The sequence below is a fragment of the Orycteropus afer genome, unplaced genomic scaffold (genome assembly GCF_000298275.1).
Source record: "Orycteropus afer afer isolate SDZICR_OR568_19922 unplaced genomic scaffold, OryAfe1.0 scaffold00023, whole genome shotgun sequence".
NCBI lineage: Eukaryota > Metazoa > Chordata > Mammalia > Tubulidentata > Orycteropodidae > Orycteropus > Orycteropus afer.
The window spans coordinates 18,259,342-18,282,944 of record NW_006921610.1 but is presented as its reverse complement, the minus strand read 5'-3'; the positions used below and the strand labels follow the sequence as shown (position 1 = coordinate 18,282,944).

The 23,603-nt window shown below is 35.6% G+C and overlaps 1 protein-coding gene across 1 annotated transcript in view; it reads left to right on the top strand.

Annotated features, from left to right (window-relative positions):
* ARHGAP15 (Rho GTPase activating protein 15) overlaps positions 1–23,603 on the top strand; it is an 898,999-nt gene that overhangs the window by 391,533 nt on the left and 483,863 nt on the right. The window contains exons 6-7 of the mRNA XM_007934953.2: positions 10,172–10,270; positions 11,489–11,618. Coding sequence (XP_007933144.1) covers positions 10,172–10,270; positions 11,489–11,618 — 229 coding nt within the window. The remainder of the gene's footprint in view (positions 1–10,171; positions 10,271–11,488; positions 11,619–23,603) is intronic.

Below are 23,603 nucleotides of genomic sequence, written 5' to 3'. Positions count from 1 at the left end.
CAGAGCAAATAGTAGGTATAAATCTATTTCTAAGAAATTTTTTCTGTAGGGTTTCCAAGGTGGTATCACTACAGAAGTATATTGCCCAAACTTCCTTCTGAGGAGTGGCTGGTGGGTTTGAACCACCAGGCTTCTGGGGGTTTGAACCACCAGGCTTCTGGTTAGCCATCAAATGCCTTAGCACTATGCCACCAGAACTCCTTGCTGTAATGGACGAAATGAGAATTAGTATACAATATCTGAATAACAAAAACAAATTTCATTCTGACTGGATCACAGAGATGCAGACGGAAATGTATAATGAGGAGAACCTTGGATACCAAATTGAAGAGTTTGCCCTGTAGTGTGACAACAGTGAGGAATCTCAGGATGGGTAAAGTAGAGGAATGATATGATCAGATCCAAATGTCAGGGAGATCAATTTAGATGTATTTTGGGTATGGATTGGAAAAAGAAAGACTGGATTTAATGAGAGAAATAATTAAAAAAAAATTAATTTCAAAGCAGTAGGGACAGTTGATTCCCAAATGTTATGTGACTACATGAGTAATTGGAGCATAACTTATACAGCTCAGAGTAGAGAGTGGGTGTGGTTGGCAATGAGTGACTGGTGGGTACAGGCAGGCAACTACTCCTCTGAGTTTGAATTGACTTTAAAAGCAATAAAACTTCTAAGTTGATGTCTTTAGATACCAACTACTTCAATTAGTCACTTTTTCGGTCTTTTTCATATAAGCACCACAAGAAAAACTTTTTATATTGCTGACTGCAAAACAGTGGACACTGCTAATCTACTAAGTATTTGGGTAATATTCTTTCACAAATATTGAGAACTTTTTCTCCATACTTAAAAATATTTTACTGCAGATAAAAGAATGAGCACCAATTTTTACTTATTCTTTTGTTTGTGTTTTGTTTGTTTGATAAATGAATGATGGAAGGAAAATGATATCAGGTTTTCCCTTTGAAATGAATTTCTGGTTCAGGTATTTTGCTAATAAACAGAAAGAGTAGGCAGGTGATGTGAGGTGATTTTATCATGCAGAAAAATCTGTGCTGTAAGAATGCATGGACAAAATTATTTGGGAGCCAAAGGTACAGCTCAATTTTAATTAAAAAGCACTGTTTCTTAAAGGTTGGCCTTAAACCTTAGATTTCAGAATGCACTTGAGATCTGTCATATATATATAGCCTTACATTTGTTTACTTTCCATTAAATAAGAAATTGCTTACATGGGTAGGTTATTTTGATATGATGACACCACTGAGGGTTCCAATAAATGTACGTGCAAATCAATCAACCCCAACACATTGAAGACATATCCAATAAACATCTGGAAACTAATGAACGCACATTTGTTAACACAGGGGGAGTTGTGGAAATGCAGGATCCATTGGTGGCCTGGCTTATTTAGTAGCATGTGGATTTAGGAACATTTTACAGAGTCAGAAGAAACAGCGTAATTATAACATAAGGTTCAACATCTTTAGATATGTAGAACATTTTTGTTGCTTAAAACAAATATTCCCAAAGAAAGTATAAAACATTTTTCTGACTTGCAAAGTTTTTGCAGTCTATCATTTAAATTACTTAAATAAAGGGAGCTTTACTGCTCCCCAAAGCTGAGAATATAACACCCTCCATGCATATTAGCTTGATCTTCTTGACAGACCAGAAAAGTGTTTGTGTGTGCCAATTAAAACAAAAATGGATCCCTAGTGACTTGTTCCTCACACAACTTCTGAAGACTGCTATCATTGTTTGCTAGGGTAACCCTGGATAAGGCTGCTATCCAAAGTAAACAAACTTTTCAAAACTTTCATGACAGATGGGGGTTACAAATGCATTTTAATAAGAGAGTTGCCAAGGCAACTTTTTTTTTTTTTTTTTTGGTAATCAGCATATATTTACTTAACATCTAGCAACATTGGGAACACAAGGCAGATACTTTCTCACAAAATGTTTTAACAAGTAACATTTTTGGAAAGACAAATTGAAGACCTTTTACTTCTAACTGATATTTTACCCTTAGTTTTATGTTAACTTTGCGCAACATGTCAAGAAAAATGTTAGGAGTTACTCAAGCCAGACTGAAATTTGAGACAGACTTGCAGCCTGATAATGTAATTTCTTTGGTGGTCATAAACACCTTTGAGATCGAGTAATTTAACTATTAGTATAACCATGACAACCTTCATTTGATCAGCAATATCAAATGTGGAGTGTAATGTAAGATGAATAAAACATGACTGAATCTGGTCTTTCTTTTGTTATGTTTTGTTTTCTAAGCAGCATTACTTCAATTTTAGGTCTTGATAGATCATGACAATGTAGCCCAAGTATTTTATGCTGTTAGTAATCAATAAAAACAGGGCCAAAATTAGTATCACAAAGTAAATAATTCATCCTTCCTACAAATAAATTTATAGTATTTTGACACAACTTTTTGTTTCTACTTAATTTCATTCAACTATAATTTAAGTAAATACAATTTCATCATGAAATCAAAAGTGTTTCCAAATTTAATAATAATTAAATTCCATTCCTCTTAAATGGTTAATCCAGTTACTTCTAGAACCGCTCTAGTCATATCACTTAACATGTGTTAGGACTCTTTGGATATTTGGCATATTTTATTACACATTTGCTAGATACAATTTCAGCTTCATTAAGATGGAATAAACACTCTTTAGGTCCTTAGTCAAAGACCACTTCTAAGAAAAAATGTGAAAAATATTTAACCATATGATTTTTTTTTCAGTCCTTTCTAGAACCTGATGGAGTTATTTGGATGCCTCAATTCTATTTTATTTATATTTTTCATAACAAAAGATTGCTAGTTTTTGGCATAAAATATCCAAGTTAGGATTTGGGGTGATCTTTTAAAATTGCACTCTTTATTTTTCATTGTGATTTGGGTGAAAGTTTACAGAGCAAATTCACTTTCCCTACAGCAACTTGCGTAGCTTTGTCTCATGATATTGACTGCAGTTTCCCACAATGCAACAGCTCCCCTTCTACTTCCTCCCCATAGTTACCTCCTCCCTGTGTCCTTCCCTCACATGCACTCCTGCTCCTGAGCTGTCTCCCTGTGTATACACAGCCCTTCTATTCTCCCATGATTGATCTCTCCAAGGAGTCTATCTACCTAATGTAAATGTTCAGCTCAAATGCCTGTCTTTTGCTTGGTTGGAAGCACAAGGGTGGGTTCAAATTGCACTCTTTAGTGTACAGGTATGGAATCGGGGAAATTCTGTCTATGGTATGCTCTAAATTTCACAACTGAAACTAAATCATGGCCCCTTGTGCTCATACTCACACATGCATATAGTCCTTGGCTGTGTACAACTGTTTACTGAGGACTAGTGAACTAGAAATGGAAATCTTTGTAATCTCTTAATTCTCTCATTTAAATGACGCCAATTTGATAGAATAGCATTCTCATTTTCCTCATTTGCTTCATTTTCTTCATTTGCAAAATTACTTTATGATAGTGGAGGGAAGCTGCATTTGAAGAATGTTTATTATGTGCTTTGAGATCATTAAAGCCGATATCATTTTGCATACCAAGTGGTAGTATTCATATCTTTAATATACTAACATTCTGATACAATCAACCTTTGAAGAACAGCATATCATAATCAACAATTTATGCGTAATTCCATGATGTAAATGTATCTGCAGTAATTACTCCCTCCTCTGAAATCTTGACATGAGCATTGTCTGTGCCACTTACACTGGAACTTGGTATAAGCCATTTTCTATTGTTATTTATCTTTATATGCATGTGACCTATTTATTCTAACAGACTGTGAGCTCTTGATAGGGGCTGTGTTTCCCTAGCTTCTAGCAATGTGCCTTCCACCAAGTGGATGTTTAGGTCGTGCCTGTTAAGGATTATCAGGGTGTTCCATCCTCTCGGTCTCCTGAATATAGAATTGTTTGTGAGACTTATTCTGAAATTGGAAAAGTGGTACTATCAAAGGGAGGGGAACACAATGTTATTCATTATCTCTTGCTTCTTTGATAGTCTCCCAATGTGTGCTCAAGGTTTGGAACAGAAAGAACCAAAAATACTTAATCATCAACTATGTTTTACTGATGAGAGATATATCTGTAGCGTAACGTTATCCATTGGTCATTGCCATAATAACCTGATAAGTATTTATAATAGACTAAGTTAAAATATAAGAGCTCTGGTGGCATAGTGCCTAAGGCATTGACTGCTAACAAGAAGGCTGGCTGTTCAAACCCACCAGCCACTCCTTGGAAGGAAGATTGGGCAATCTACTTCTGTAGAGATATCACCTTGGAATCCCAAGGAGGGGTTGCTGTGAGTCAAATCATTACCTTTATTTTTTCCAAATTCTCCACAGTAAATTAGTATTATATTTATAATCTGAAAGAAATGGAGAGTTATGAAAAGTTATTGTTTCTATTCTGGTGAATGAAGTTATGGAAATTTTTAACAGTATAAATGTTATTCTAAATATAAATTTCTCATTTAAATGAAAATCTATCATCAGAAAACTTCACTACTAGATGAAGATGATGTTTCCTGATACATACCTAAATTGGGAAAATGGCAATACTTAAATAAACATAAATGCAACTCCTTAAAACTCTTGTAATATGTTTTAAATTAGCATGGTAATCCTCCATTTGTTAATTAAAGCCTAAAAAATGCAAATTTTTCCTTTTCTTCTTGTCTCATCAGTAAAAGTTGGAGCTTGTATATACCTGCCTCTACCTTCAGAGCAACCACATCAAAGAAATAGAACCAGGTTCCTAGCCCAAGGAAAAACCATTGTTGAATTAATGTCAAAAATTTGTAAGGGATGTGTCTGCTTTGCGTGCTGCTTGGTGGGCATGCTTATATAATTTCTGAGCATTCAGACGGACCCTTATTCAGTGTGAAAAAGTTTGAGGTAAATGATCCTAAACACCTGCTTCAAGATGTCCATAATTGACAGCACTAATACACTTCATTAGGATTTCTTGGTGCCACATATATCCCTTTAAAATACAACTTTGTGTTGAGGTTGGATTTTAAGGGAGAGTGGCATCACTAAGGTTGGTGTCACCCAGTGTAGTAACTCATGGTGTCACCCGTCCATGGACATCCTCCCATACTAGATCATAGAGAATCCTTAGTAATGTTTACTATCAATTTTAATCATAGAATAATATGTGATAGAAATAGTTATAAATTGCCTAAATGGAATATTTGCTAATTATGTAAACATTAACAACAAAATTGTTTGGTAAAATCTTTCTTCATTGAATTACATTATAAGTTACAATCTTATTAATAACTGAGAGGAAGTCTTTTTGATTTTGCTCCTAAAGGAAACTTTAATTACTACTTCATTCTTAAAACATTATTGATATAGGTTCACAAATGCTAATTGACACAATATTGTAGCTGAAACACCAGAAAATTTGAGAAAATCAATGACTATAAAAACAACAGTAGGACTAATGGAGCACATGAACCCCAGCATTCATGTCCCTGAGACCAGGAGAATTAGATGGTGCCTGGCTATCACTGTTGACTGCTCTGAAGGGGATCACAATAAGAGAACCCAGATAGAATGGGGGGGAAATGTGGAGCAAAAGCCAAAATCATAAAAAAGACTGGGCTTATTGGTCTGATAAAGACTGGTGGGACCTGGAGACTATGACCCTTAGACTGCCATCAAACTAGGAACAGAACTTAATACCTGTTACTCAACTGGCAGCCAAGGCCTGTAAGTATTATCAGTAGGGTATGAAATCATTAGAACAAACAAGCATATGAGATCAAGAGGAAAGCATCTGCCGAGGGATAGAGCTAGGAAAAGGAGTTCTTGTGGCATAGTGCCTAAGACATTTGACTGCTAAACAGAAGGTTGGGGGTTCAAATCCACCAGCTACTCCGTAGAAGGAAGATTGAGCAATCTACTTCTGTAAAAATTTACTGCCTCAGAAATCCAGTGGGGGTCTCTATGAGTCAGAATCTACTCAATGACTGTGAGGTTTTTTTTTCTTTGGTTAGAGCTAGGAAGGAAGGATGAAGGGAAGGGTTATATACAGGGAAGCAGCCGGAAGAATGCTGTTACAGAGTGGGGATTGCAGTAAATGTCACTAAACAGAATGCATATAGATTGTTGAATGGAAAACCATTTTGCTTTGTAAACTTTCACCCAAATTACAGTTTTAAAAAGAAAATTCAGAAGAACTAAAAAAGACACCCCACCACCACCAACAATAGCATGTGCTTGTAATGCATGTAGATGAAGCTATGTGATTTAAAGTGTCACCTTGTAATTGGGTAATAATGACAGTTCTGATAAATTAGCAAAGAATTTTAGCCTTATCAGTGTATTGATATATATGAGTTAGGCTTATGAAAAATGTTTTTGTTGTTGTAACTAACTATAGGGATTTTTTCATAGAAAATAATAAATTTCTGCTGAAACACTGCACAAAAATTTTGTATTCAGTCATTTTGTTTTCACCACTTCTACATTATCAGCTGGTGTGGTCTGCACCCCTTGAACCCCTTGAACAGTGATGCTACTGTTAAGGGTCATTTGTCTACAGTGGGCATCTAAACAAAAGGGAGTTCACCATCTCTTGCCTAAACTGGTCATATTTTCTGTAAATTCTTCCTTCATTCCTTTCACCTAAGCTTCTGATATCACTTAGGCCGTACATAGAAAGAGTACATTAACATGGCTTAATATAAAATCTTTTACATCTGTTATTCATTGTACATCACTTTAGATTGTTGTCATGAGTTGTTCAATCAAAAGGTTTAGTCAAAGCAAGCATTTTTTTGCTGAAGTCTTTTCCCCCAAGAGTGTTGAAAATTCGATTGTTCAGACTGCAAATATGATTCAGCAAACCATTTATCAGAAACCCTAAAGAGGTAATGTAAAAAAGTGAAATGAGAAACTTGAATTATATGGGCTTTACCAGTCAAAGACTTCTTCCCTGTGAGTGACTGGAATGGAGCAGAACAAAGTCAATTACTGACTGTAATTAAGAAGTGGATGCATTTAAACTGTAGAGAGCAGCAGCAGTCTTCTCCAGACTGCCTGGTAACTTGAAAGACTAGTGGGAAGACAGAGGATATGAACTGTATCTCTCCGATAGTACGTTTTGAATGAATCGTATTCATATAGTTCTCTGATCTGGCTTTCAGAAATAAATTTGTAAATCACTGATTATGTATAATTAATACAGTAATGTATTTTGACAAAGACACTTTTAAGACATATTTTGATTTTGATTGTGTTACTTTTACTGCTAAGTAAAAGATCCCCTTTGCATTGTATAGTGTGCACCAAAAGTGACAATGTGTCACTGAAGTACTTATATTTTGTCACTGTTTGAATTTACTACACTGAAAACTGAACTCTGCTGTTTCTTTTGTAAACCCTCAGAATACAGTAAATCTAATTATTTTTGTTTCTCTAACTTTGAAGATGTTATTCCTTTTTATAATTTTAATAATGGTTGTTCACACTGGCAGGAAATATTGTACTAAATTGTACATTGTGCTTGGTATAAGTCAGTTTTCTTTGTGTATGTTAACAAATTGTGATGTTACCTAGTACATTCATAATAAAAATATTTGAATATGTATTAAGATAGAGGTAGAGATCAGGAATATTACACCTACTCCTCACTTACCAACATGATTAGGTTCCAAAGACTTGGTCACTGTGAGGAATCAGTGTTATGCAAGAGCCAAGGGGCCTCACTCTGCCATCACTGCTGGTATCCCCTCCTCTTCACTCACAGCCTGTCAGGTGCTCCCAGCATGTGTTGTGCAGTGCCTGTCACAGCAGGCCCCCTTTTCACACCACACCTTCTCCACCACCACAGAGCCCATGCAGGTGCTAGGTGTGGTTGGGGTGGTGGTCAAGTGTTGCCTGCTGCCCGCCACCTCCCATGCCTACCCTGGGACAGGGACCCCACTCGTCTTCTTTCTGCCTTGGCCCTGCAGCCCCACAGGGACCTATTCTCCCTCATGCTCTTCCTGCCACCCTCCACTGTCCTCCTCAGTATCTTTGGGCCCTCACTTGACCTCTACTTGCCCACCTCTGGCCTTATATCATCCCACCATTGCCCCCTCCCCATGGCAGGACCAAGTGATTGCAGATGAACTAGAGAAACCATCCCACAACAGATGAGTCTAGTCCCTTGTGTGGTCTGGTCATAACCAGAGTCTCCTGTGAATCATGTGGCAAGGCCTGAGGAGAGCACCCAAGGCCTGGCCACGGTCTCCTGTGAGACCTGGACAATTGGGGGTGCCACCTGGGAATTTTTTCAAAGTAGTCCTAAATGTGAAATATCAGATAAAGAGATATTCCAAATCTCACATGTTGTTTTATATAAAAAAAGAGAATTACTGGCCACAGTAATCTGTCAAATACTTGTTGTTGTTGTTATGTGCCGTCGAGTCAGCCCTGACTCATAGCGACCCCCTCCTTGGGTTTCCGAGGCAGTATCACTATGGAAGTAGGATTGCCCAACCTTCCTTCCGAGGAGTGGCTGATGGATTTGAACCGCCAGCCATCTGGTGAGCAGTCAAGTGCCTTAGCCACTATGCTACCAGAGTCAAATACTAGTGAAAGTAATTAAATTCTTACTATTTCTCAAACTTTTGCTTTTTATAATTGGATATACTTTTGTTGTTGGTATTTATTTTTAGTTTTGACTTAAAGCAATAAACATTCATTATGACACATGGTTTTTGTCTGTTAGGAATCTGGGAGCAAAACTGGATATTTGGATAATTTCTCTCCTTGCAGTCCTAAAAAATACAATCTTGGTATGGAAATCCATCTCACTCAAGAATGTTTGCATTGTACTACTGAACGAAGATGTATCTCTAGACAGTTTTTCTAGAAATAATCAACAAATGGATATATATGCATGTGTATCATCAAAGGTCTCTTAAAAACTTTAGGATCATTGTCACTGAAGGTTGCCGTAAGAACCACTGAACCTTCAGAGTGAGCTCTTTGGAGTAATAATTGCCACTTTTAGGATAGAATTATGTAAACATAATGAAGTATGATTTATGATAATCAGAACTTGTGCCACATTCCAACCTTCACCTCCTATTTAGAGCAATAAGACTGAAAAGAGTAGACTGGCTTCTGAATGAGCATCTTGAAATGTCAGTCGTCTAAACCTCTGAAGTCTTGCTTGATGTGTGACACTAGCCAGGAAATGTTGGACATTCCTGTTGAAGCAAAAAGTCAATAATAAAAGGGAAAAATCTTCACAGTTCAGATTGATGGCCTTATACAGAACACTCTTCTACACCCACTCTAGTCAAATTTTTCTCTAAGTAGCCCTTTATGTGTGAAATCAAGAGCATTGCTCTCTTTCTATAAGGCCACATCCTTTTCTCACAACTCTGGGGAGAAAAAAATTCACTGTAATATAAAATACATAGTTACCTGCTAAATATTACTGAATGCTTAGCAGCATTGTAAGTTGGGAACCGGTTTGTTCATGTGATAAATACTCTCCATGAAGGGGTTGAATATTTAATTTTTATTCTAATAAAGTTCTTTTATGGGGAAATTGGGCCTTTATAACTTTCCGATTGATCTTTATGATAGGAAGGTAGAAATAGCCAAATGTTATTCATTTGAATGACCTTTTTGAAATGTCTGCATTAGTGTCTTTGGTAAATAATCTGTTTTAGAGCCCTCTATAAAAGGAAATCAAATATAGACATACTATTAGATTTGAAAAAAGACAAACAGGAAAGAGCTAAAACTGCAGAATGAATTCCGACACACCCTCGTGCATTTTTCTGAGGGTTCTGACTTAAGTGTTTTCTGTATGCATTGCTTTGAACTTACTGGCTTACTTCTTCTTGAGCTGGAGTAATTCAGCTTTAGCCCTACTCTGAGTTAATTATTCCATTATTAAAACAATAATGTATTTGTTTTGAAATGAGAAAACAGTTTTTAGAGAGAGAGCAGTTCAAAATTATTCTAGCCTCCCAGTTCCCAGAAAGACAATTACTGGAATACAATATTTCAGTGTACTAAAGTGTATTTTTAAAAAAGCATTTTTAATATATAATGTAAGAGATCTATCTCATATGGTTTGCTTACCTGTCTTTTTGTTTGTTTGTTTTGCTTTGTTTTGTTTCAGATTACAACAGTATCAGGAAATGAGTTTCTTCTACAGTCAGATATTGACTTCATCATATTGGATTGGTTCCACGCTATCAAAAATGCAATTGACAGATTGGTATGTATTTGTTTGGGCTGTTACCTTTATTAATTAAAATGTAGTCACTTAAATCTTGTTCTTAGACATATAGTACACACACATTTAAATGGATACTATGTATAATATGGGAGCTATTACGTTAAGTTCCTTAGGGTTTTAACAGAGTCCACTGAAAACCATTTCAGCAGATAGAATTTGTAGAAATAAATGCCGTTTTATTTCTTTTTTTCAAAAATATGGTGCATTCATTTTTTTCTGAAATAACATGGACATTCATTTCCTGGAGGCTATAAAATGCACACAAGTGCTTAATAACTACTGAATTTGTACATTTTCAGTTTCTGCAACCTATAATACATATTCTTGAAAATAATATCTGGGTATTCAAGCCTGTGCTCACTGTTATACCAGTAAATAATAGTCCTTTGTAACTGATTCTTATTTTTCCTCTAGCTAAGCTAGATTATTCTTCTTATGAAAATTACATACCTAGAATTTCCTGAAAATACCCTACATCACACATTCAGAGAAAGTTTTTAAAGAATCAAATTCTTTAAGACTACTCATTTTATCCTGACTTCAGAACAAATACATAATTTTGTAACAAAAATATTTAGAAAATCTTGAGGAAAAAATATTATTGAGAACTTTTAATAAGGTATACAATAGGAAAAATCACCTGTTTTGTGAGGTTTTATCAATATTTAACTGCAGTTTTTCATTATGTTGTCATGGTACTACAATTTTTTAAAACATAAAATACAATTTGACTTTTCCCCTCATCGATAAAATCCCCTTAGATACCCCCCCACACACACACACACACATTAGTATTGTGTTGTTATTAAGAATGGACTTTGGAGCCAGACTGCAAGAGTTTAATTCCTGGTTCTATTATTACTAGCTGGGTGGCCTTAGGCAAATTATTTAATCTTTTTGGCTTAAGTTTCCTCATCTGGAAAATAAGGATAATATTAATATTACCTACCTCATAGAACTGTGGCAAATGATTGAGTTATTGTATGTAGCATTCTTGGAATAATGCACAGCACTTAGTAAGCACTATATACATATATAAAATTATTATTAAATTTAAGCATTGAGTTTAGCAATATCCCCAAATAATTCTCTGATCTCAAGCTTTCCTTTAAATCTATAAAATATTCCACAAAACATTAACCACTTGGTGAATCCTTTTGTCCTAATAAAATGATTCAGCCTAATTGTTATTTCCAGCCAAAAGATCCAAACTGTCCGTCAAGAAGCCTGGAATTGTTCAAAATCCAGAGATCCTCCAGTACTGAATTGCTAAGTCACTATGATGGTGAGATAAAAGAACAGAAACCGGAGCACAGAAAATCTTTAAGTAAGTGTTTTCTTTGACTTGCTCATTTTTACTTTGTCTAAATGCAGTGCTTATGAAATATAAATGCAGTGAAATGAGATTTGAGCCAAAGTTATTCTCCTCATGGAAGATTCGTAGCCATTTCTCAGGCAGGGATTTGTACAGTGTGAGGCAATCTGAGCACTTTTCTCATGTCATTGTTGGTAATGCCTTTTTAAAACATACTTGTTTCAAAGTCATGAGCTCTGCTTACAGCAAACCTCTGAATCTCTGAGTAATCTGCATAACGTTCAGATTGGTGATCAATTTTGAAAATGGGAAATGTCAAGCACCCCCAAAGTTTGGTACGCTGTTTGATTTCCATCCATAAAAAAGACATATCAATGACCACTACAGTTAGCTCAACATAGGCCAACAGACTGCTCAAACTTACACACTTTCAGATCACCAGAAAGAGTTGGAAATGAGCTCTCTAGAGCTTGGTCACATCTCTTTCTAACATTGTAAAAGAACTGAATTTGAAGTAAAAAGATTCAGTTACATCATTTACATAGTGATCTTGGGTCTATCATTAAGCCTTCTCAACCTGCTTCTTCCTGTCAAAAGTGGGTCATTGAAACATGTCCCATCTATCTCACAAAAGTGATTTGCATCTCACCCTCCTAAAAAAGCAAGTAGGTATTTTTGGAGTTAAAGACAGACACACAATTCCCAAAGTCTCAGAAATTATAGTGTTTTTCCTAGAGCTATCTCTAATCTTCTTTTGATATTTTACCATTTTTTTTGTCTGATATTTTCCTCTGAACAAAGATCAGTATAGTTGCATCTTGGCTTTTTGAATTTAAGGAGAAATCAGTAAGTAGAGGTGGTCTTCCCAAGGAATATATGTGTGTGCACATATGTATATATGTTAGAGGACTATATGTGTATATATGAAAATCTACACACACACACACATGCACACACAGGAGAAAGAAAAGAAAGCTAATTATGTGTGACCTATCTTCCAAGACTGAATTATTGGCAGCCTACAAATCTAGAAATAGCATGAGAACTTAGAGTACAAGTGTCTTTTTGCAATTTAGCAATTATTTAAAGAACCACACTATAATTTTCAACAAATCCTAACTATTACCACCAGTTTCCATTGAGTTGATCCCAACTCATGGTGATCTCATGTGTATCAGAATAGAACTGTGATCCATAAAGTTTTCAATGGTTAATTTTTTGGATGCAGATCCCCAGGTCTTTCTTCCAAGGGACCTCAGGGTGGACTTGAACCTCAAACCTTTCAGTAGGCAGTCAAGCACATTAACCATTTGAATTTTTTGGACTCCCAACAAATGTTAGAGGCATATTTGCAACTTTTCCCTTTAATTTCTGGACATTTTCCCTTTTATTTTATATGAGATAAGACATGATATAAAATATTACAATTATGATTCAATTATGAGTGTATACTTAATGTTAATTATATAGACATTTTCCATAGGTATAAAAAGAATATATGAGGCAATGAACAGTAGATATTGAATCTCAGATATAATTGCTGGTTTGCAAGAGACCTTAACATGCTTCTAAAACCTAAAGCTATGGAGAAAATAAAGGTTTTTAAAAATGCGCTTGAGAAACATTGAGGCTAATGGATTCTGTATTCAACAGTAGTCACTTGAAGTGTTTTAGGATGATATTGTGAAAAACATCCTACAAATATAAGACAGGCTATTTCTCTTTAGTATTTTTAATTAGGAAAATCAATAATGTATACTTTAGGCTTAAATTTGGGCCTACCTAAAGACAAGGGAAGAGAAGTATGATTTACTCTACTCATTTCAAAATATACTTAATTGTGCAATAATCTCAGTCATCTTTTTCTTTGCAGTTAAAAAAGAATGATAGCTAGCAAATATTGAGCACTTACTATACACATTGCGCTAAGTGCTTTTCTGTATCAACTCATTTAATTCTGCCACCAACCCTGGTAATAATTATTGTTATTAACCTTATGTTATGGATGAGGAAACAGAGATACAAAAAGTGAAGTCAACCTGCTGCAAGGCAAATTTTGGAGCCATGATTTAAACCCAAGAACCTGTGCTTTTAACCATTACCCTATAGTAAAGTCCAGAAATAAAAGATAAGCTTAGTTTATATAAACCATGTAGTTAGATAGAAATATTACTTTAAAAATGAAATCCATAGACATCAGTAACTTAAATAAGCATCCCCCCCCCAAAAAAAATAATAAAAAACATGTTAGTTGTTCTCTTCAGACCTTGATTCCATTATTAAAATAGAGAGGTCTTGGATCCAAGCCCTAATTTTAGAAAATGTATCTATTCTATACCTTTGTGGATATGTATAGTTCTAAGGTTTTGTTCTGTTTTAGGACTAGTATATCTTTTGCAGTGTAGGATACAGTTAATATCCATCTATTGCTTTAAATTTAGTTCATTCAGTATTTATGTATTCCTTTTCATTTGGAAGGCATAATGATTGATCCACCCACACAAAATCCAGTTAGACTAAGCATTTGACATAGTGATTGGCATATTTTGTATTTGATGCTTTTAAAATACAGATTTTTTAAGTATGAAATGCACTGTGTGAAATCCCTGTGACCTCATCCTATGTTTGAACACCCAAACTTAGGTTTCTTAAAACATGCATTTGGGTTTATTTCACCCTCTTGAGATTAAATAATTACATGGAATTAGAGATTCACAGTGTCTCCTTCCTGATTAGTAGTCTAAGCACAAACTTTATTGTCAGTTTTGCTTCCTTTGGCTTCCTGTGCCCTTGATGTTCCCAAGAGTTTTGTCTCCAAGATCGTAGGCAGATAAAGCCAGAATTACTTTTTCAAAAGGCATGCAAACATCATTAACAGTAAACAGGTGGTCATTTCCTTGTTCATTTTTTTGTAAGGACATGGGAAAAAATATGTACTCTAAATGAGTGAACTTAAAGTCTTGCTCAAATATACTTTTCCTTTTTTAAAATATGATTCTAACCTGCCAACACTATTAAGTACTAATCAGATGTTTTGAGATATCAGTTGAATGTAACAGACAAGAAGCCAGAAAATTCATTGCAAGGGCCAAATCACTGTGGGAAATTCAGGACACCAGCATGGGATGAGAATAAGAGAGCAGCTCTCCAGGGAGAGCTGTTCTGGAAAGTAGAGAATCCATCAAAGAAGATGTTAACATATTTCTCCAAGAAAAGGAAAGTGTCTTCTGTTGAGGGCAAAAGAAGAAAGACCCAAATGCATCAGATAGCTTCGGAGAAGAATTTTTATCTTTTCTGAACTTTACGTTGCAGATCTATAAAAATGGGTCTGATACTGTCCTTGTAGGACTGTGTGAGATTTTCAAATCTGATATGTAAATACTTAGCTCACAGCAGGCACTCAATAAATAGAAGCTCTTATTATTATCCTCCATGTCCCCAAGCAGATGGCACCAAAATGGGGCCTAAGCCAAGGGTGATGTCTGATGCAAGACTGGAGCAAAGCATATATATACACTTGACATCTTACTCCCCTAGAGTAGAGAAAACAGGGGGAAGGAACCAGATTTGGATGTGGGAGTCATAGCTGCAAAAAGCTAACTATGGGCGGCTGGTCTTTCCCCTGGCTACTCCCCAGGTGAAAATGGCAGCCAGGGCATTCTTGGGAGCGGCACACAAGAAAATGATAAACGGGAGCCAAAAGATACTCTTGACTCTTTTATGCCCAGAAAAGCATGTCATTAAGAAGTTCTGGTTGATGGAACTAAATCAGTTTCCAGTCATTTCAGAATTACTTTAGACAAAGCTCTAGTTCATTTATTCATACACATATTCTTTTGTTTTTATTAACAAACATAACTAAAAGTATATATATAAAATCTTGACTCCACAATCTATTCTTTGAATTTTTTAAAATGTATTCTTGTATTTGTGCTATGCTTTTGGTAGTAATATATTTCCATGTTAATCTAAATTAACTAGACTCTAAACTCCATAACTGTGGAGATGCTACATAATTTTTATGTAAAACTATCAGTTTTGGGTATTATAAATATGTACATCTTGAGTTAGAAGAATAATGTAATAAGTTCAAAGAACTGAAGGAAATGGATTTCCCTTTAACATCTGATGATTAAATTACCATAAAAAATAAATGTGTTCTGGGTGAAATCCTAAACTTATTTAGACATGAATTTCCCAATTCCATATCCTCTAGTGATTTGTACATAAAGGGTGTGTATGCAAGGCTACAGGAGAAAAGATAGAAATAAAAAACTTACTTGAGATATTTATAAAATGTAGAAATGAAAATGCTTGCAGATCTTTAATGTTATCTTTGCATAAACATTTGCCTGAAAAGTAAGCACGATAATGCTGAGAGGAAAAAAAAAAAAGTTTCATAGAGATGGCAGTTGTTTTTTGGACTAATCTAAGTAATCATAATACTGGCCATCCGCAACTGTAAGTAGGCTATGTTCTCAAAATCCCATTGTAAACTGGTTGGTTACACCTCAGTACTTTGTCATTAAAAAAAAAAAAAAAAAAAAGTACCACAAGACTACACTGGAACCTTAAGCAATCCTTTAGAATGCTGTTTCTAGGGAACAGCTCATTCTGAGAAGGCTGAACCTCTGGTCATGGGAGCTCAGACTTCCCAGTAGTATTGCTTTCCATCTGGTTTTCCTTTTCCTCCTCTCCCACTCACGTACCAACTCCTCCAGCACATTTAGGGTTCTCAGAGTGGCTTTGACTAGGAGAATCTTGGACCCTGAAATTTCCCAGTGGAGGTAGGGAGGGAATATGGAGCCTCTAAGGAGCTCTGGTAGCATAGTGGCTAAGACACTTGCCTGCTAACCAGACGGCTGGCGGTTCAAACCCACCAGCCACTCCTCGGAAGGAAGGTTGGGCAATCCTACTTCCGTAGTGGCCTCGGAAACCCAAGGAGGGGTCGCTATGAGTCGGGGCCGACTCGACAGCACATAACAACAACAACAAGCCAGAAGAAATAGTGGACAAAGGAGAGATCAGACAGCTGGAGAGGAAGATTTTGCAGCATGGGCAGGAAAGTGAGTCCTCAGTAAGGATAGAAGATATTTGTAAGAAATGCATGCAATGAAAAATTAGGTTAAGCATTGCCCTAAGTATTAACATTTGATGAATCTAGGTAGTGACTATATGGTAATCATTATGATCATTACTGTTCACTCTTTTCTGCATGTTAGAAAAGTTTCATAATTTAAAGACTGGTCTAAACTCCCACACACATATACCACATAAAGTTAGGCATTGCCTCTATTCATAATTCAATATTTTCTAATTACATATTGAAAAGTTTTAAAGAAATGTTCTGAATATGAGTTACATTAATATCTCTATAAATAAAACATTGATAACCTGTTATTTTCCTTTTCTTCCAAAAAACAATGTATTTTCTTCTTGTGACCATTGTGCTCTTTCTGGTAACTATGTAATTAAGAAAATTTGTAGAATGTTTATTATTTACCCAAAATGGAAAAGTCATACTAGTTTCTTGGATAAATATGTAATTAGCAATTGTTTAAAACACATATTGAGAAGCCTGTTCTGGAGACTCATATAAATACATATTTTTAAGTTTCTTCCTATTAAGAATTTTGTATTAAACAACCTAACCTTGGCAATGCATGAAAATAATAAGATGAACAAGCCATCTGCCAAGAAAATTAAAACAATATTAACATTGCACAAATAAATTATATCTAGCTCTGATGAAACAGAAAATATCTTACCTGTAAGCAATCAAAAACATCATAATATTTGGGTAGAATTTTAGGGTTATTTTATTGTCAGGGAGATAAAGGTTTTCAATTTGGGTAAGATGGTCAATCACCTGATTCTTTTTTAAAATAAATAAATAAATAAATGTTGCCACACTCCACCAGTTTTATTCAATATTCACTTGAGAAAAAGAACTACTGAACTAAAATATGAAAATAAAAATAATTATATTTTACTGTAGTCATAAGACATGCATCTAAGGAAGAGCTTGGTGACAATTCTCTTGATTGTTTTCCATGCATTAAGAGTTTCTTTTAATTTAAAAATATTCTAGATGGGTGAAGAGAAATGGAAAAATTTTAATGAAAATTTATACTGTTAAAGATAGAGGATTCAGATATTGTGAGAGAAAACAAAATTAAAGATTAGATACAGTTGTTAATCAGGCATCCAAATTAATTAGTCAGAAACAGCATTATTCACGAAAGTTCCAGGGCTTCACTTTGGCACTGTATGACCTCAAACATCATTCTGATGTGTGTTCCTAAGATGGTTAACAGCAATCTCAACTTTCCTGGGACCCATAGATTGCAGTTTTTTCAAAACATTCAGTTCTCAATGAATCATTTGATAAGAAGACTTAGTTATGAGCTGAGCAAAGAATGTTCTGATTAATCTCTTCCTTCCCATGCAAGGGGTTGATCCTGCCCTCTGACCCGTGGGCATCCATTGTCATGTATCTTGTAGCATCAGTAAAAGTGTATCTAACCCTATCAGCACTCAAGCACTAGATCACCCCATATTTCCCCTTAGATGAACTGTGTTTAATCAATTTCTGATTTCATTAGGTCAAATGGCATCTTCCTTTCAATAATAGGCCAATCCAGAGGGCTCTTTGCTCTAACTCACAAGCAATATTTTCTTAGCATTAATACACTACTGTGATGGTAAACAACAGAATAAAAATGTTCTTTGATCTCTAAAAGTTTTCTTCTATTCCTTTGTTCCAGAATAGAGATATATTAGCATTTTCTTATAAAGGTAGACATACAATATTTGTACATGATTGCTGTATCAAGTTTAAAGTACATTACATAAGCATGATATTTAAGGCATTCTTACATTAGATAGCTATACAGAGAAAAACATTATTTTGAATGCAAGTAATTATCTTTTTCGTATACAGGATTTATTTAATCTACTCCTTGTTTGTGAAATGTAGGAAGGAATTTATGTTAATTTTCTACACAATTCTCAATAAAATTAATTTGCCAAATTGTCCTAGTGGTGTGTTTAGCAAAAAATATTTCATTGTAAACATACAATCTATGGGATTTTCTTGGTGAGGTACATTTGTTTACTTCTTATTGCTCCTAGGAAAACCCATACCCATGTAAGCAAAATCAAATGTTGCTTTCATCCGAAAGTATGAGATGTATCCATAAGTATCAGATATTTTTATTCAAATTCAATAAATGGTGATACATAGCATTAGATCTCTTAGCTTCCTTCAGGAAATGGCTTAGGAATGACTTGGAAACACTAAGTCAGTGTGCTGACTCATCTTCCTCTGATTTAAATAGTACCTGAAATCCAATTATACTGCTTGCTATCTGATTTCCCTAAAGTAAATGAATATACCTTATGTTTATATAAAATAAGTTGGCCTAGTAAAGTAGAAGCAAAATAAGAGGTGCAGTGAGCCACTAGAAAATGTAGAATTGCCTCAGATGTGTTGCCCTCCAAAGCCAATGTCAAAGAAAGGAACAATTTCTAGTCAAATTACTGTTTTGGAATGACTCAAATCCAAGTTTCTCAATAGAAAGTGCTTTATGACTTGTGCCCCCTACTCCAGCTTTTTTCCCACCACTCGACCCACAATTTAACTTCCAGGGAAATAATGCTTATAACTCCAGATAAATAACAGAATGTTTGTACTTTTACCTCAAGCTGTTTGGGAAAGCAATGGCTCTTAAGACTCAGTTCAGGCCACATCTTCTCCAGAAAACTTTCCCAGACCTCATTAATGGGTTAAGTGATCCTCCATGGTTTTCCTATAATGCTCAATACATGTCTCTATCATTGCAATTGGAAAATTGTATTATAATACAAATAGCAAATTATCTCTATATTTGAGAGAACTGACAACTGTGCAGTGATAATAAATTCAAAAATGAATGAATGAAAACATTCAAATGACCCTCATCGATATGTTTACATTCTGTGCTAAAAGATGGAATTCCTAAAACTTGTTAAAGTAAACTTCTGGATTATTACTTCTTCCTGTCTACTTCTACTGGTTCGATTTTTAAGGTTACTCTTTATATATCATTCTCAATTTTCCCATAGAACAGTTAATCTAAGAGCAGTGGTAAATTTTATGCAGGTCATATGTACTGTGGTTCACAAAATCACATACAAATAAGTGCTTTACTATACAATAAGGATAAAAATGATTAAAATCTTGGGGATGTATAAGAGAAAATTCTAACTCTTTTGCTTAAGTTGCTGCTGTCTTGACATCTTTTGACCTGGGGAAGTATTTCTGTCATCTATTCAACACCCTATGTAATTTGTGAAAATTACTCTGATCCATACTTCTCTTAAGGCTCTCTTATGCGCTGTGAGTTGGAATTTTCAAGTGTCTATTGGAGGCAAGAAAGAAGAGAAACCCAATTCTGTAATGTACCAAAAATAGTAACAGTGGTGGTGATTTTTTTAGGAAAGTCAGAGGATAATTTTCTCTGTTGTTGTTCTTGTTAGGTGCCATTAAATCAATTCAAATTCATAGTGACCCTATGCACAATAGTATGAAACACTGCCCAGTCCTACACCCTCCTCACGGTCCTTGTTATACTTAAACCCATTGTTGCAGCCACTATGTCAGCTCAGCTTGTTGAGGGTCTTTACCTTCTCTGACCATCTACTTTACCAAGCATGATAGCCTTCTCCAGGGAATGGTCCCTTCTGACAATGACTAACGTAGGTGATACAAAGTCTGGCCAGTCTGGCTTCCAGGGAGCATTCTTGGCTGCACTTCATCCAGGACATATTTGTTCATTCTTCTGGCAGTCCATGGTGTTTCCAGGATTCTTAGCCAGTATTCATAATTCAAAGGCATCAATTCTCCCTCAGCCTTCCTTATTCATTATCCAGCTTTTACGTGCTAATGAGGTGATTAAAAATACCATGACTTGAGCTAGGAGCACTTTATCTTCAAAGTGTATTTTTCTTAAGGTCAGCTTATTTACGAAAGTCCAGTTTAACACAGAAATTTTGGCCTTCAGACTCCCTATCAAAAGCTTATATGGGATTAGGTAAGAAATTTAGGGCTAAGAGTCAGAAAATTTGAGTATAAGTCTTACCTAAATGATATACTAGCTATGATTGGGATAAGTTTTCCAAGTCTCAATTTCCATGTACTTGTAAAGGAGAATTCCTATACAATATAACATAAATATGTATATGATCTAAGAAGATAATATATGTATCAGAGTTAAGGATGATGTAAATCTAAAATATATCCAAGTGCCTTATAGTTTATGTATTATAATATATTGAGATATACTTTGTTGTTGTTGTTATATGCCATCAAGTCAGCTCCGACTCATAGCGACCCCTCCTTGGATTTCCGAGGAAGTATCACTACTGAAGTAGATTGCCCCATCTTCCTTGTGAGGAATGGCTGGTGGGTTTGAACCGCCAGCCTTCTGGTTAGCAGTCAAATGCCTTAGGCACTATGCTACGAATGATTTCCACATGTATAAACTCTGAGTAAAGTAATCATGTCTTTGATTTTCTTATGTACTATAAATCAATCAGTTTCTCCCTTTAGAAGCATAGTAAAAATGTACTTTGGCTACTGATTTAAACAGTTGCCAAAATACGGAATAAACAAATGCATAATTTCCCAAAGACCTTTTAAAAAAGATCTTTATTATTGTACTGAATCAAGGTAGCATGTATACTTCTACCTGTAGTTTCCTAAAGGAATTCTAAGTGTCATGAGAAATAAAATGCTCAGTTTTGCTGTTCCTGTGCGTGAGCCTGGTGTTATAGCCATCTCTAGAGATGAAACTTCTCAAGTATCAGTTGCCTTTTTTAATGTAAAAAATAGGAAGATAACACAATGGGAGAATTTTGATGTTATATCACTTCACTTTAAAGAAAGAATGATTTTTTTTGTTTGTTTAATCATATTTAATAGAATTGTAACAGAATTGAGCCAGATATCATAAAACATCTGGTGATAAAAAAAAGAGGACTTTTTCTGATTGAATTAAAAATAACTGACTTATTGGGTATAGACCCGCTACTTATAAGGAGTGACCTGAAAAATGCTACAAATCTGTCCTCACCAAAGCACACTATTGACTGGTTGCCAAACATGCCTGGCTGCCTACCATGTCCATTCTATCTTTATGAAGGCATTATCATATTTGGGAGAGGCAATACTAAATGACTATGGCATGTTTCATTTATTTAAACCAGAACAACTTCATGCATTTGACTCTGAGTGCCTGGAGGGCAGAAACTAAGACCTTTTCATGAGTGCAACCTCCTCTCCCCCATTACCTAGAACAAATACTGGTACTTACCAAAAACCAAACTCACTGCCATCAAGTAGATTTCCACTCATAGCAAACCCTCCGTGGGTTTCCGAAGTGGTATATCTAGGGAAGTAGATTACCCAGTCTTTCTTCCTAGGAGTGGCTAGTGGGTTTGAATCGCCAGCCTTCTGGTTAGCAGTCAAATGCCTTAGGCACTACGCCACCAGAGCTTCCATACTGGCACTTAGTGGTGATCAATCTTATATGGCTGAATGAGTAAGTAAATAAATAAATGAGTGAATAAGATAAAGATCATGGAAATAAAAGCCCAATTACGATTTGTATGCATGTAAGAAGGAGGAAAATCTGAATTGTGGGGCACTGACCTCTTTGATTGGAGCTCTGGTGTAGTGCCTAAGACATTTGACTGCTAACCAAAAGGCTGGTGGTTCAAACCCAGCAGCCACTCTTTGGAAGGAAGACTGGGTAATCTAGTTCCATAGAGATACTGCCTGGAAAACCCAAGGAGGGGGTCGCTATGAGTTGGGATGGACTCAATGACAGTGAGCTTGGCTTTAGTTTGGTTTGACCTCTTTGATGGGGTTTTAGTTTTCTTCAGAAACAACTTTGAGACAAGAATTTGAGTGTGGCTAGTATATTTGGTAAATGATGATAGGAGAAAAGGTAGAGGAGCAAGAAGAGAAAACAGACAATAAGAGAAAATAGAGGTAACTGGAGCTTAATTCTGCTACAGAATTCTAAGAGTTTTTTAGATGAGGAAGGGAGGAATGCCAGAGATCACAATGAGTACATATTAGGATAGACAAGAAAGACTCTTACTAGTGTATAATGTGTAGAACAATTGATTGCTGAATCTAAAAGTAATTGGGGAACAACTGGAGCTGATGTTGGAAATGAGGAGAGAACCATTGGCAGAGGTCTTACATGGAATACTGAGAAATATGGGCTTTATCCCCTAAATAATGGTTGTCTAATAAAAGACTTGTATGCAGGAAAAAGACATTAACAATCTGATTTTTAGAGTAACAATTGTGGTACAAATGTGAAGAATAGCAAAGAGCTGGCTAACACAGAAAAGTGAGAGACTGGAGGTAAAGAGATCAGGAAACTATCACAGAAAACCAAACAACATACGGTGCAGGGCTAAACTAATCAGTAGGAGTGGGAGAAGAGGAGAGATCCAGAGATTTCTGAGAGTTTTCTTGACATGTATTAGAAGAATTCTTGGTAGTTCCCAAACATTTCACTGCTTCTGTGATTTGAAAAAAATAAAATCATGATGTGGGGTGTGTGTGTGTGTGTGGGTGGGTGTAATTGATAGGAAGTGTTGGCTCCTTTTTTATGTGGAATTTGGCTGAAATATGTACCTATAGGTAATCTGAACTGTCTACTAAACTGAATCAATGATGGAAGAAGAGTTGTTATCTTTAGGTGTGAAATGTGCCCCCAAATTAAAGTGTAAAGCTCAGAAGAGGGTGTTAACAAGTATGTTGTTGTTGTTGTTAAGTGCAGTCGAGTCATTTCCGACTCATAGCGACCCCATGCACAGCAGAACGAAACACTGCCCGATCCCATGCCAGCCCCACAATCCCTGCTATACTTGATCCCATCATCGCAGCCACCGTATCAATCCATCTCATTGAAGGCCTCCCCCTCTTTCGTCAACCCT